Source organism: Armigeres subalbatus, chromosome 1 (genome assembly GCF_024139115.2).
Source record: "Armigeres subalbatus isolate Guangzhou_Male chromosome 1, GZ_Asu_2, whole genome shotgun sequence".
In the NCBI taxonomy this organism is placed as follows: Eukaryota; Metazoa; Arthropoda; class Insecta; order Diptera; family Culicidae; genus Armigeres; species Armigeres subalbatus.
This window is the reverse complement of record NC_085139.1, coordinates 127,874,346-127,889,352: the sequence shown is the minus strand read 5'-3', so window position 1 is coordinate 127,889,352 and position 15,007 is coordinate 127,874,346. Positions and strand designations below refer to the sequence as shown.

The 15,007-nt window shown below is 38.5% G+C and overlaps 2 protein-coding genes across 2 annotated transcripts; one reads left to right on the top strand and one right to left on the bottom strand.

Annotated features, from left to right (window-relative positions):
• Nucleotides 1–588: 588 nt before the first annotated feature.
• Nucleotides 589–1,733, top strand: LOC134206218 (leucine-rich repeat-containing protein 57). The gene is made up of 2 exons (XM_062681910.1): nt 589–711; nt 861–1,733. The coding sequence occupies exon 2, from the start codon at nt 862–864 to the stop codon at nt 1,576–1,578; it is 717 nt and encodes a 238-aa protein (XP_062537894.1). The 5' UTR covers nt 589–711; nt 861; the 3' UTR covers nt 1,579–1,733.
• A 1,101-nt stretch (nt 1,734–2,834) lies between these two features.
• On the bottom strand, nt 2,835–4,273 carry LOC134206210 (DNA repair protein RAD51 homolog 1). The gene is made up of 3 exons (XM_062681901.1): nt 4,074–4,273; nt 3,675–3,981; nt 2,835–3,586 (listed from the first exon to the last, which is right to left on the bottom strand). Exons 1-3 carry the CDS (start codon nt 4,164–4,166, stop codon nt 2,961–2,963), a joined length of 1,026 nt encoding a protein of 341 aa, XP_062537885.1. The 5' UTR covers nt 4,167–4,273; the 3' UTR covers nt 2,835–2,960.
• Between the last annotated feature and the right edge of the window lie 10,734 nt (nt 4,274–15,007).

Sequence of the window (15,007 nt, the reverse complement as noted above, 5' to 3'; positions counted from 1 at the left end):
GGTCACTGTACTTTTTGACACTAGCTGGAGGAAAACTCACCGGCGAAAAGGCCTTTTTTCCCTTCCCCTCATCCAGGAACGCCAGTGAGCTTTCCTCCAGTGAAACAATTTTTGGTTCGGCATTTTCTCAATGTTTACGTTTTGGATGTACACTGAAAACCAAAACTACCCAAAAGTGGGTTGTACGCACTCAAAACCGTGGTTTGGGCCAATAACCCAAATTTGAGTAAAATGACTTTTCTGGCACTAGGTAGTTTGCCTTTAATCCCATGTAAACAATTTACCCAAAGCTGAGTTTAATTTATCCAAAGCGAACCTTAATCAACCCAAAATAGAGAATATTGAATTTACTCAAATTTGGGTTATTGGGCTGAGCAACCTCGGTGAGGTGTTTGCATCTTGCTCTAGTTTTGATAGCAATTATGGGAAAGAAAGGGAAAACTACCCAAATTTGGGTAAATTTTCCTGCGATATTCTCATCAGTGCGTATATTGAACTCAAAGTTTGGGTTGATTTATCTGTCCGTGTAGGCCATGTTGTAGGCGAGAGTTGTCACATGAAAAGGCCTTTAATCAATCATTTGATGATGATGATGATGACATGTTGATCGCGCTTGCATAAAAATCTCATCTTTGTTTACAAAATTACGCTGTGTTGATTCCAAATTATTTATAATCTTTGTCGTGCATTCTCCCAAATCGAGAATTTCAGGTAAAAATATTTAAACTGTTATTGTATTTGTATCTCAAACGTGAAACTTTCATTATATTTATCGTTCCCAATAAAAATAACAACAATATTTTAGTAATATTATTTTGAGACTTGTTTGAACCGTTCGAACGTTCTTAATTTTTTTTCAGCATGGGAAACAAGCAGGTGAAGCAACATTTCGAGACAGCACAGAAGACGGGGGTGCTAAAAATCTCCCAAATGAGATTGGATGAGTTTCCATCCGCTCTGAAAGCTTTTCCAAATGTTCTGAAAACTCTGGATCTATCAGAAAATCGGTTCTCCGAACTGCCCACGGATTTGGGCAAGTTTACTATCTTGAAGCACCTGAATGTAGCAGGAAACCGTCTTTCTTCGATTCCGGAAGTCATCGGGGTGCTGGTTAAGCTAGAAACGGTGAATGCAATGAACAATCTGATCGTGAGAATTCCACAGGAACTGAGTCAATGTAAGAATCTTAAGCAACTACACCTCAGTAACAATCAAATCAACGAGTTCCCTACAATGGTTTGTGGTTTGAAGCAGCTGGACCTGTTGGATTTGTCCCGAAATAAAATTACATCCATTCCGCACGCCGTAGGCAGCCTGCAGGTCACAGAATTGAACGTCAATCAAAACCAAATTTCAGATGTGTCGGAAAACATTGCCCAATGTCCCAAATTGAAAACATTCCGGATAGAAGAAAATTGTTTGCAAGCTACGCCAGCGCTATCAAAGATTATGAAAGATTCACAGATCTGTAACCTTTCCGTGGACGGTAATCTATTCAGTTCCAAAGCATTCGCCGAGCTAGAAGGATACGACGCTTACATGGAAAGGTACACCGCAGCTAGGAGAAAGATATTTTAGAAGAAACAATCTGGAAGACCACCTGTATTCGTATGTTACGCACGCTTGTATGAAGTATATCGATGTTGCCGTTATGGAAGAGATGAAAACACATTAAATTATTTTAGCCAATAGAAAACGATTGTCACAAATAAATAGACGTGATGCACGAAAAATTTGTATTATTTACAAAAAATCTTCTTCTTATTGGCATTACATCCCCACACTGGGACAGAGCCGCCTCGCCGCTTAGTGTTCATTAACTGCCGCTAACCGCAAGTCAGACTTATCTGGATATGGCGTCCATATACAGATAAGTCTGACTTGCGGTTAGCGGCAGTTAAGCACTTCCACAGTTATTAACTGCGAGGTTTCTAAGCCAGGTTACCATTTTTGCATTCGTGAGGCTAACACGATGATACTTTTATGCCCAGGAAAGTCGAGACAATTTCCAATCCGAAAATTGCCTCAACCGGCACCGGGAATCGAACCCAGCCACCCTCAGCATGGTCTTGCTTTGTAGCCGTGCGTCTTACCGCACAAAAAAACTGTTGTAGATTATTATTATACTGACAAATTGTATGTATTTTTTGTCATTAAGCCTTTAAAAGTAGAGGTAGAGTTCAATGAAATTCGTTATTTAAGGGATTCCTACTACTAAAAGTGAGTAAGAGCTTATCATGTCACAAGACATGTAGTGCCATTAAAGATCTTATCTACTTATAAAATCTACTCGATTACACAATATGAGTGTTGTGTCTCTCAATGTGTTGGGTAACGTAAGGCCATTCGGCATTCGGTTGGAGAATGGTTAGAATACGTAGGGCCTAGACCAAACAGAGATATCACATATAACAAATGAATATATGACTCTTTGACAAAATAGACCATTCCTGCTTCAGAAGCATATGCTTGTCTGGAATAAGGCAGATGATTCCTTCTTTCAAAGAACGCATTTGGGCTTATTCTACGAGTGGAGTGACGTGAGATTGCTCGAATGACGTGAGAAGAGTCGTTTACGAAACCTCAGAATCTGATGGTCCTGATATATTGTGAATATTTTGCGAAACATTATGACAAATGGCCATTAGGTACCCAACACGGTATGTCAAATGGTCGTTATGCTAATTAGGTGAACATCTTATAGGTATAAAAATATAAAAAAGTCATTCCATTATCAAATCCTTAATGAAAAAGTAAAAAATAATTATGACTGTGACTATAAACAAGAGAAACATATCTTAAAGCGGTAATATCTTATAACAAAACTCAGTTAATGGAAAATGTAGTTCTATACAGAACATGTAATTCAACGTATAAAACAAGAAACAAATTTGATTGTAACCAATTCGTACAGCAGAGTTGATTTGCTCAATCTTCAAACCTCACCTTATTCTCCAGAATCACTCCTTCACGTCTCCAATTCCATCCGCATTGATTGCATACATGGCCTCACTCTCAGGTAAACATGGCGAATCATAAATCTTACATATTCGTGTCTCACCTCTACCCTTCCTCAGATACAAGCGCGTCGTTGAGGCATGCGCCAATATGTGACCTCCAATAGGTTTTTTCGGATCTGGCGTAAACATAGCTGCCGCGTCCACCTGTGCAACAACTTGGTTCGTTATAACAACCGCCACTCCAAACTCATCCGCCAATCGAAGCAACATTCGCAAGAACTTTCCCAATTGAACCTGTCGAGCGTTCAACTCACCCCGACCACTGTAATCTGTCCGGAAGAGTGCCGTCGCGCTATCTACGATCAGCAAAGCGTAGCGAGATTCAACCATCATAGCCGAAGCTTGGACTAAGAGTTTCATCTGATGGTCGGAATTGAAGGCTCGCGCGTAGACCACATTATCGAGCACGTCTTTACCGACTAGCTTGTACCGCTCGGCTACCGCAAGCAACCGCTCCGGTCGGAATGTACCCTCAGTGTCTATGTATAAACATTTTCCTTCGCCACCATTCTGGCTCACCGGAAGTTGGCATGTAACCGCCAATGTGTGACAAATTTGAGTTTTTCCTAATACATGAAAAAGACACATTAATTCAACCTTTCCGGAACTATCGAGGAAATAGTTGATACGAAAAAATAAGCCAAATACACTTACCTGTTCTGAATTCACCAAATAGTTCTGTGATGCTTCCGGTTTCGATACCTCCACCGAGTAATTTGTCCAGCTCTTTTGAGCCAGTTGTCAGCTGGATGATCTCCGATCTCTTCTGGTGATACTCGGTGGCAGTGGTGAATCCCATCGGGACCAATTTGGTTGCCTCTAGCAGTACCTTCTCGGCTTTGGCCTCCGATATCCCTTTGATGGCAACCAGATGTTTAATCGGAGCGAAGGCAACTGCCTCAACTGTATGGAATCCGGCTTCGGCTAGCTTTTTAATATCACCCGCCGTTATTCCATTGCCCTAGTTTTCGTAGGATCAAGAAATATGCACAAGAACAATAAACTAAATTCGACTCCGACATGAACGATCACGGTAAGCTGAATAATACCAACCTCCAATTTTCCGATCAAAAGGGGTCCACAGTCGTCCTCTTCCTGATCCTCGGTTACAGCCGAAGCAACATTTTTTTCCATCTGCTGAGCCATTTCATAAATTAAAGGTCAACTTAAAATTAAATCTAAAACTATTAAATAACTATTATTAACTATTAAATAAATTTTATTTTATTTTCGAAATCAACAGAAGAAGAGTTTGTTTAGATTGAAGCAGGGCTGTCAGATGATTTTTTCATAAATCTGTATTGCCAATCTTAAAAAATCTGTATTGTCTGTATTTGAGGGAAAATAGATTTTTTTTTTTAATTATGCAGTATATAGACGAATCCAAGTAAAAATAAGAAGAAGACACACGACGGTGTTAACTTTGACAGATCCTACAGCTCAGCATAGGGAGATCGTTTTAAAATGCTTATAATAAATTCTAGACAAAATGTAATTAAAATCTGATTGATGTATGATACGGAAAAAGTTCCGAAGTTTATGATAGATACATTTTTGGAAAATAATAAAAAAATTGAGATAAGCTTCCAGATATTGTCGCGCTCTTCTTAAACGCTCAACTCTTCGCGGTGATAACGCGCAAGCAAAGATTGCGCAGCAGCGCGCCCATAAGCTTTTACACAGGGTGTGAGTCTGTGCTGTTTAATTTAATAAGCCGCCGAATGGGGTTGCCATAGTTGAATAGCCGCCGTGTGTAAAGTAAATGGGCGCGCTCCAGCGCAATTCAACGGAGGCTGATTGAGATTATCACGATCTGAGTGTTTATCTTGGGATGCATAATATGTAATTCGGAACTTTTTCCGTACCGTACATCAATCAGATTTTAATTATTGTCGCGCTCTTCTTAAACGCTCAACTCTTCGCGGTGATAACGCGCAAGCAAAGATTGCGCAGCAGCGCGCCCATAAGCTTTTACACAGGGTGTGAGTCTGTGCTGTTTAATTTAATAAGCCGCCGAATGGGGTTGCCATAGTTGAATAGCCGCCGTGTGTAAAGTAAATGGGCGCGCTCCAGCGCAATTCAACGGAGGCTGATTGAGATGATCACGATCTGAGTGTTTATCTTGGGATGCATAATACAATTTGCCTAGAATTTATTATAAGCATTTTAAAATGATCTCCCTATGCTGAGCTGTAGGATCTGTCAAAGTTAACACCGTCGTGTGTCTTCTTCTTATTTTTACTTGGATTCGTCTATTGATTAGGATGATTGTTTTTTTGTGATTGTGATTGTTTTTCATTGAGTTTTTTATGAACATGCCCAAAAATGCCCAAATAACGGTTACTAAGCCCGATTACGCAAAAATTGCTATATCTTGCCATTTATGCATTCCCAATCAACTTATGGTTATAACACAATTGCATAAAATTATGATAGATAAACATATCACAATACAATTTTCCAGTGTGCCTGTGAAAGATTTCAATTTTTTTAATAAATCTATGATTATTTATCACACAATACTGATGGAAACTAAGCACACCGACAAACTTAGCATTCAACGAGATATACGACCCGGTGACAAGCGCGGTGTCATCATCATCAATAGACATAGACCGCTGTCATCATTGAAACGCAGTATGAAAAAAAATTATAGCCCAGGACATCCTGACTACGATCTGGCGATGGGCTAAACAATAGGATGTCAGTAGCCTGGAGATATACATGCGCTGAAAGGGTGATAGAATGGTCTCAAGAAAAAATTTAACTATCTTATATTTAAACTCACATATTCCAAATTTCTTTAAAATATATAAGGAGTTCTTTTTTTGAGAACCAATCAATTTAAATATCAAATAACAGTACTCTATCTGAAACTCAACTGCGTTTACGAAGTACGCAGAAAGCAGTCACACTCTATTTATGGTTTTTATGTGTGGCAGTGAAATGGTACTAAGTTTGAATTGGTCGGGGTTCTGCCAAATCGCACCAAACGCCAACAAAAAATTCCCCTTTTATTTGTCCAAGCTTTCGTTTAGCAGATTTATTTGATCGGATATCCTTCAACCACGTAACTTATTATTATTCTACAACAAATTTATCGTATGAATTGATATGAAATGATTCCCCTTTTCCTTGTTCGAACAAAAGATCACAAGGCAGTCAAAAAGCCGCTTGGTGCGGTTTGGTAGAACCCGGTCAATTATGGAAAGGCAATATCCAATAGATTTGAAAGCACCACAGTAGACCTATAATGAACCACAACAGAGAGCCACCAAAATATTAATCAAAGCAATCGTGGCGATTCGCCGTCAGTTAAATACATGTGGTGAACCATTGAAGACAGGAGTGATATATCTATAGTTTTATAGCAAACCGTATTTCATTTTTAAAGGGACGATAACATTTAAAATAACTAAAAATCTGTACAAATCTGTATTGTTTTTGAAAAATCTGTATAAAATCTGTAATCTGTATCAAGTCTGTATTGACGTTAAAAAATCTGTAAAATACAGATAAATCTGTATATATGGCAGCCCTGGATTGAAGTTTCGCGCCGCGCGATACCAATGATTACATATTTTAAGAGGTGAGGAAGACGGCCACATGCGAAAGTATAGGCCTTTTCGTGTGGCACTGTCAAAACATGAGCTTCCCATCATGAAACAATCTGTGAGATGTTAGAATCTCGTTAGAGCCTATTAGCGATGTTGCTTCCCGAAAAGCATAACTAAATTATGCTTCTACTGAAAATCAAATCGAATTTATACTGATATGTTCGAAGAAGCTGTAAAGGAGCAGTACTGGACGCTATTTTTAATAGTTTAGTTCATTTTGGAAATTGATTCGTCGCGAACAAAACCACCGGAAACAAACAGTTTATCAAAAAGCTAATCTCGCTCCTTAGTTCCGGAAATCTTTTCGTTCGTCGGTGTGCGGATTTCGTCGATAAACTCGGAAATAGTGGTTATCAAAGCAGTAGTGCTTTCTGCTGAGACATGAATTAAAAAATTATGTTTGTTATCATCGTTCTTTAGTGGTGGATAATAAAGTGAAAATCTTGGCCAGATGTGAACAAATATTGCTGTTAGGAAAATGTTAAATTAAATACTGCCAACCAATCCAGATAAAAGTGATAAATATGCGAACATCCCAACTATGTTTTCAGTTATCTTTGTGAGCAAAGACGCGAGATTTCCAATACGGAGTAGAGGAATTTCATTCTCGGTCCGGTTATGTTGTTTGAGGTGGGAAACATTCTTGATTTACAAAGACTCCAATCCGACCATACGGGCGTGTCGTGTGCACTGGAGAACCTCAAGAATCTTGTTGAAGCGAAATAACGGGGGCTTCTGCTCGGTAAAAAAATCTGCGGTTCTGATCAACGGCAGCAACCTTGGAAGGGGATCTTTTGTAGCTTGAGCTTGAGCTTGAGCTTGATTGACTGCTCGTAGTTGCTACTCCATTACGACCAGATCAGCTGTTCTTGCACAGGGAACCAACAGATGTTTGCTTGGGACTAGCACACATCTTCAATGTACAAGTACTGGTGATCTCATTTGTTAGGTCATACTGGCGCCTGCCACGTCAGAATGCAAGTCAATGTAAGGAAGGGGGAGGAAATGATGATGCAATCACTCGCCCACTGCAAGCCGAATATACCTCTGCACTTGCCACGAGTTCATGCGGAATTTGTTGGAATTTCTGGGTTAGGTTGGAGAGGCAGAGGTCCGTCTTGGTTGACGAGCTGCCAATGTGATAGATAGGAGAAGGTAACTGATGGAATTTCTAATTGGATGATCCTAATCCTAATAGGCTCTAACGAGATTCTAACATCTCACAGATTGTTTCATGATGGGAAGTTCATGTTTTGACAGTGCCACACGAAAAGGCCTATACTTTCGCATGTGGCCGTCTTCCTCACCTCTTAAAATATGTAATCATTGGTATCGCGCGGCGCGAAACTTCAATCAAAACAAACTCTTCTTCTGTTGATTTCGAAAATAAAATAAAATTTCTAATTGGATGTAGAAAACGAGCTCTATAGTTCATTTCCAATTCTAGCAGATTACTGATAGAATACTCGAGTTGAAGGTATAGGAATAGTAATGGAAACGGTATGGAAGTCCATTTCCAGTTCTAGCGATTGCTAGAACATGAGAAATAAAGAGAAAGATACAAAGTAGGAGAATGGAACGGACCTGGGATTGAACCCACGACCTCCTGCGTATGAGGCAGAAGCAGTAGCCATATGACTACCAAGCCCGCTCCTTGGAAGGGGATCTTTTGTAACTGGGAAACACACGAGTACATTTTTCATTAGTCCAAACAATGATTGGAAATTATATACCTATTGGGTACAATAGAATCCCATATCAGATTATTGCCCCATTTGAGCAGAGTATCTAGTTTGAGGTAGACATACAACGTGCACCTAAAATCGTCTAGTGACGCTACAGTTTGAATTGTATCCAGCAGTTATCGGATATTAACTAAAAGTTATCCTAAACCTTGTTAAACAGTTGTGGTAATATATAGTAAGTGGTATCGAATTCGAGAGAGAAACTTATTCCTAAACATGTAACTTTTTAGAATTGCCTTTGGAATAGTGTTAAAGCGCGTGTGCTCCCTTAGGGACCGGGCTTGGTTAGTACCATCCCAATCTGGCTTAGGTAAGCAGAAATGACTATTCTTATTGTATAAATGTCGGCCTAATTATCCCGTTGAATAGGATTCCCTACTCAACGTGGGGTGCTTATGTGTACCCAACGTAAGTACACGCGCGGCTATTTCTAACCGCCACCGAGTGAGTAAGGCCCGATGCCCACGTACCGTCTTTTCAACGCTGCGTGCACACGGCATTAAAAGGACGTCATTGAACATTCCTGAATGTAAGCCATCGGAGGGCGAATATTTACGACATAGATAAGAAGGCGTACGAGCATTGGAAAGAAATTTTAATGGCTTCCTTCAACCTGGTTCGTGCTAGGATTAGGATCCTCACTCTAAAAAATCATCACGTCATATTCACGTGAAAAATCACGTAACTGATCTGTCTTGAACAAACGACGATTGTTACGTGACGTTAGTAATGTTCACCTGAAATTCACGTAACTTGTACTAAAAATCATGGTGAATATGTTTGTATGTACTCGTAAACAATTTAAGTGAGATTGTGTTCGTGTGATTTCAGCTTCGGTATTTGCGGAAAAACAGCATTGTAAACAATCTTCACGTCAGATTTACCTGAAAACAAATATGGTTCTCATCCACCATACTTTTCACGTGAGATTGACTTGACACTCACGTACGAATGAATGACACATAACCTAAACATATTTAAGCTTCGCAGAAGTAAGCGATATTTCAGGTGCAACTAGGCGGGGATTTTGAAAAAAAATCAACGGAAGTCGGATGAAATTTATAAGATTCGTAGTGATATGGAAGAAGACGAAGCTACATGAAGATAGAAATTACAGTTTTTCGATAGCGTTAATTTGAAATGTTATTCCAGATTTCAGCTACTTTTGGACTACTTTTTGAATTATTTTACAGCGGAAATAGCAGCAATTTCCGAGGAAGAAACTAGTTTCATCATTTCTCAACAAATCTGATAAATTTTATTCGATATTCGTCAGTAACTTTGATTTGTTCTCCAACAGTGTTTTTGCGATAACTTCGAAGCGCAATGGCCGAATGACAGCATTTTCTGTCTAATGATAAAAACATCCCAAGCAACCAGAAGTTCGGATAAGAAGGGCTATTTTGGCTTAATCAGCTCTCATTTTAAGTAATTTTTTGTATGTAACGGAACTTTAAGTGAACTTTAAAGTTCCGTTAAGGATGCTTGGAACTTGATGTGAACCATAGTGAACCAATTAGTTCGGTTAAGAGTAAATTTAAGTAAAATCTGAACTTCTGGTTGCTTGGGATCGTTCTGCATCAAATGATTTTCAACACATCAACATGCGAAGAGGTCTCCGTTTTACGGCTGCGGGCGTCACTAACTTATTTTGTATTCATTAAAAAAACATTTTTGCAATATATTTCAAACCATGTAGTGGTTGCCTGATTTCATGTAGCTTTCACTAAAAGTTTACGTAACCGGTACGTAGAATTCACGTAAGGTTCACCTGATCAAACACGTAACTACTTTCAAACTTCACGTCATCAGTACTGGAAAATCCAGTCAGATTCACCGGATAAATAACGTAATTCAACGAAGCTTAACTTTGTTCAGGTTACATGTCAATCAGGACACTCTTACGTGAAAAGTATGGTGGATGAGAACCACATTTGTTTTCAGGTAAATATGACGTGAAGATTTTTCAGAGTGTAGATTAGAAGATGCCAAAAGAATGTTTTGAAATAATAGTTTGATAATTTCACGAATTTGTGAGTAATATCATAGCCCATTAAAATGATTCAAATGCTTCTCAAGGTTTGCTGCGAAAAAGCATACATCGGATCATATTTCGATCGTAACGTACCATGTGACGTTTTCTCCAAAATAGTCTAGAAAAATCTAAAACTGGTCACCTGCAGCGTGGTGGGATTAAATGGAATAGTGCTAAACTCGTCCCATAACAGGTGAAGACATTCCACTAAAAGTGTCTAAATGGTGCAAGAATGGATTTCAATAGTGAATGGCGATTCTCCATTCAACGTGGACTATATTTGGAAGCTCATAGTGTATAATTACAGCATGTGGAATTTATGTTTAAAAAAATTGTTGGGAGAAACATGGGACTCAAACTTATGACCCCATTGCAAAGACGGGTGCAAAAGTATATTCCATACTCAACAATATTCTCTAATCAAACAAAGTTCCAAATTTACATTAAATGAAAAATTAATTCAAGTCTTTCTTGGGTTCATCGTTTTAGAATCATCTGAAAATAACACTCCGCAAAGCTTCAAAATTGCAATGAAAATCTCCGTAGTTGTGTTCAGCCTTGTATTTCCACAAGCAACTGTTGAAAGCCTCGTGATCATGGTGTTAGCGGTCTAGGTGCATTCGCATGACATAAACTTGTTGGTTTTTAAAAAATAATCTCCGCTGGTTTACTAGGTGTCTTAAGTAATATACAATGAGTTGTCTAATGCTCAACGTTGCGATGTATACGATGGTTAGGTCATTCGAAAATAATCATATTTCAGTCACAGAGAAACAGACGTCTCACTTAGAACAAAATGCAATTAAAATCATCTCACAGAATCATTAACGCCCAATTCTAAATTCACTGTGTTTAGACAAGCGGCAACCAGATGGCGATAGTGCGTAAACGTCAAACACAAGCCAAATCGATGGTAGCGCCATCAGTGGTCGATTGACCACTTACATAAAATTGAATCCACCGTTAAAAAGGTAAACGATGGAACATGTGTTGAGTGAGACGTCTGTTTCTCTGTGTTTCAGTTTTTCTTGCTTGCATTCTGTGCAATGGTGCCTAAAATGCCAGCATATTGATATAGGGCATAAGGCTCAAACCTTAGCCTATTATGCTGTGGTTGAGCACATTTATCGATTCAAATATTTATCTATTGAAGATCAAACCGAAATTATGTCACTAAACAGCTTTTGGTTATTTCGCTAAGTATTCAAAAACAACAATAATGGTTCAAAATCTATTATTTAATCCATCAAAAGTTTCGTGCGAAATGGACTTTATGTTCGGCCAATTTTCCTAATCTCGGCTCTGGTGTTGGATGCTTTTTCGGCCCATGAAATGTTGGTGCATTATTCACTGTAAATCATTTGTATAAGCCGTAAGATAGGCAATTATAATGTCCTGCTTCAAGTGAAAATCGTCAGCCGTATTTTGGCAACGTATATTGTTCAAAAAAGTTTTGGTTAATTGTGTCACTGTACTAATGAAAATAGTGAATTAAACATGAATGATGAAAAGTGTGATTGTTATCCGTTCATCTAATGTGCGAAAATAGGTAAGTCCATTTAAAAAAACTACTTTATTGGGCAAAAGAAAAATCTCTTGCACTGCCTGCCTACTTAAGTGGTTGCTAACAAACCGAGTCAAAGCAATTAAGTTAAATTATTGATTAATTTGCGTGATGAGCCAACGTTGCATCCAGGCCTAACATTAACTCCCGTTACCCTATCAAACATGTTTGCACCATTATTCAGATAGGTTGAAGCTTGTTTAATAAAATCTTACTATAAGCATGGTGAGTTCGTGCTTTCTTTTTTATTTTAATAAATTTGTATGTACAGTCGTCGGCGGTGGCAATGGGTCAAATGGGGGTGAGAGTAGGTCACTGTTTCAACTACTTAGAATGCTTGTAGAATATATTGAATGTATCTGAGGGCAAGAAGACTAAAATATAAGAGACCTTTTTGAACGGTTTTGTTGTACGACCTCCAGACTGCCGGTGAGAGCGATGACCCATTCTCACCCCCAGACCATTCTCACCTCCAGACCCAGAAATTTTGGGTTTGGTAATTTCTTTCACATGTTCTCCTTTTTCAACCAAATGTCCTCCTTTTCGGCACGATTTGAAGGAATTGTCCTCCTTTGGGGAAATTTCACCCTAATTATGACAGTTTCATATCAAAGTTAGAAGCCTGGACTGGATATTGTACTTCCAGTTGAAAACCGAAGTGAGCTCTGGCGACGATTGAGTTTTTCCTTAATTCCTGATGTCGCAACTACGTCGCGACTAGTGCGCATCATCATGGCACATGGCGGTCAGGAAATAAGGAAAACTCAATCGTCGCGAGAGCTCACTTCGGTTTTCAACTGAAGCACAATCAGGGTTGTTACGAAGACCCTGAAATATTTTCCGCGCCAAATCCACGCCGACTAAAATCAAATCCGCGCCATTTCCGCGCGACATGAAATTCATTTCGCGCCAAATCCGCGCGACCTTGAACTAAATTCTAAGCAAACGTGAAATATGAATTTTTTATCGCAATTTACTGAACGTCTTCTCTTCAAGTTCGTTTTTTATAATATTCTTATTCTTCTTATTATTCCAACTGGAACTTGGCCTGCTTTTCAACGTATTCTATAAGCATTTTCTCTACATACTAAGTAACCCGCAGATAGTATTACAGCCCTATTCACCACTAGAAGTACTGAACCTGAACTGAAAGTGAACAAGAACTAAACAGTCTAAACTTTTTCAATAAGCACCGCTTGTTAAATGAGATGATGGTTTTGTTACGTTATTGTCAGTTGATTTTTTGTTGATCGAACTTTATTAAGTTCGGCACAAGATACATTTATATTCAAAGAATGTTCAGGTCAGATTTAATCATATTTAATTATAGATCTTCTTCTTCTCCTTCTTCTTATTGGCATTACATCCCCACACTGGGGACAGAGCCGCTTCGCAGCTTAGTGTTCATTAAGCACTTCCACAGTTATTAACTGCGAGGTTTATAAGCCAAGTTACCATTTTTGCATTCGTATATCATGAGGCTAACACGATGGTACTTTTATGCCTAGGGTAGTCGAGACAATTTCCAATCCGAAAATTGCCTAGACCGGCACCGGGAATCGAACCCAGCCACCTTCAGCATGGTCTTGCTTTGTAGCCGCGCGTCTTACCGCACGGCTAAGGAGGGCCCCGGCAAATAATAAAAATTCTGCCAAAACCGTAATTTCTTCTGAAGTAATCAATTATGCAACTTTGTTGTAATTATTGTTCACAAGACAAAATTGTGCAGAGATTAAGGAATTAGACAATGAAGCTCCGGTTTTAAACAAAACTTCCATAAAACAATTCTTTGAATTCGTATCACGAAACAAATCATACAAAATCTAATATGTTTGCTTAAGCTCCTTTGATTTGCTAGTCAGAATCCTGATTTTCAAGCGTAAATTCTTTTGGAAATTCCAGAGGCATATTTTCAGAAATTTCAGTAGATTTTCTTTTGGGAATTTCACAGAATAACTTAAAATTTAGAAAAAAAACGTTAAATTTAGCAAAAATCAGGTCGTTATGTGTGTGTTATTTCTCCTTCAATTCTTCTAACAAGTTTCTATAAGCGTTCATGCACAAATTCCGACAACATTTTTAGTGGAAATTAATTTGCAATTTTTTGACCGTTTTTTTTACCGTATTTGAATTTTTTTTGCCCCTTTGGATTGCTATGATCGGGGTGGGTTTTTGAAAATTGACAAGTGATTATGCCGGAAGAACTAGTCTACAGTATGGTCCATAAAAAAATGCAAAAATATTTTTAAACTTATGTTTTTATACATTAAAGGGTTATTTCTACTATTTATGTATATGTGTGTAAGCAAACTTATAATAAAAAACACATTTGTATCTAGTCAGTGGCGTAGCCAGAAAATTGGTCTGGGGGGGGGTTTATCGAACAATTTTTTTTTCGAAAGAAAAAAAATTCTTCTAAAAATTTGGTCTCTGGGGGGGGGGGGGTTATGTCCAAAACCACCCCCGTGGCTACGCCACTGTATCTAGTGAATGTATTAATGAAAACAATTGTTACTATGTAATATAGTCTCTCAACTATGTAACTACGTAACTATAATTTTGATGTTTTCGCATTTTTTTTATGGACCATACTGTACTTTGACCAAATGAACACCGGACTGTGGGAATCAGCTAACATAATTCTCTTGAAAATTTTCAGGAATGTGGTTTTGTCAGTCAAGTCAGTCACATAAGACAAAGTCTAGTCAAAATGTAAATTTGAATATGTCAGTATTGTTTGTATGTACGTTATGCAACGTACATACCAGTCAAGCAGTTTGACGAACATTGACTCCGCCCCCAAGAAAACGCTTCGGTTGCTGGTTTGTTTGAACGTGTGTGAAGTTGTTCGAACAACCATTTGACAGTTATAGTATAGCCTCAATGTTTATGTTGAATTCAAGCAAAATATCGAATGCCAAGCGAAAAAAAAACAGTTGGAATTGGGAACGCAAATGAACGGAAATAAGAACAATGCATTTTTAGATGATTTGAATTAGGTCAACAGAATTGTTTTTTGGCATCCC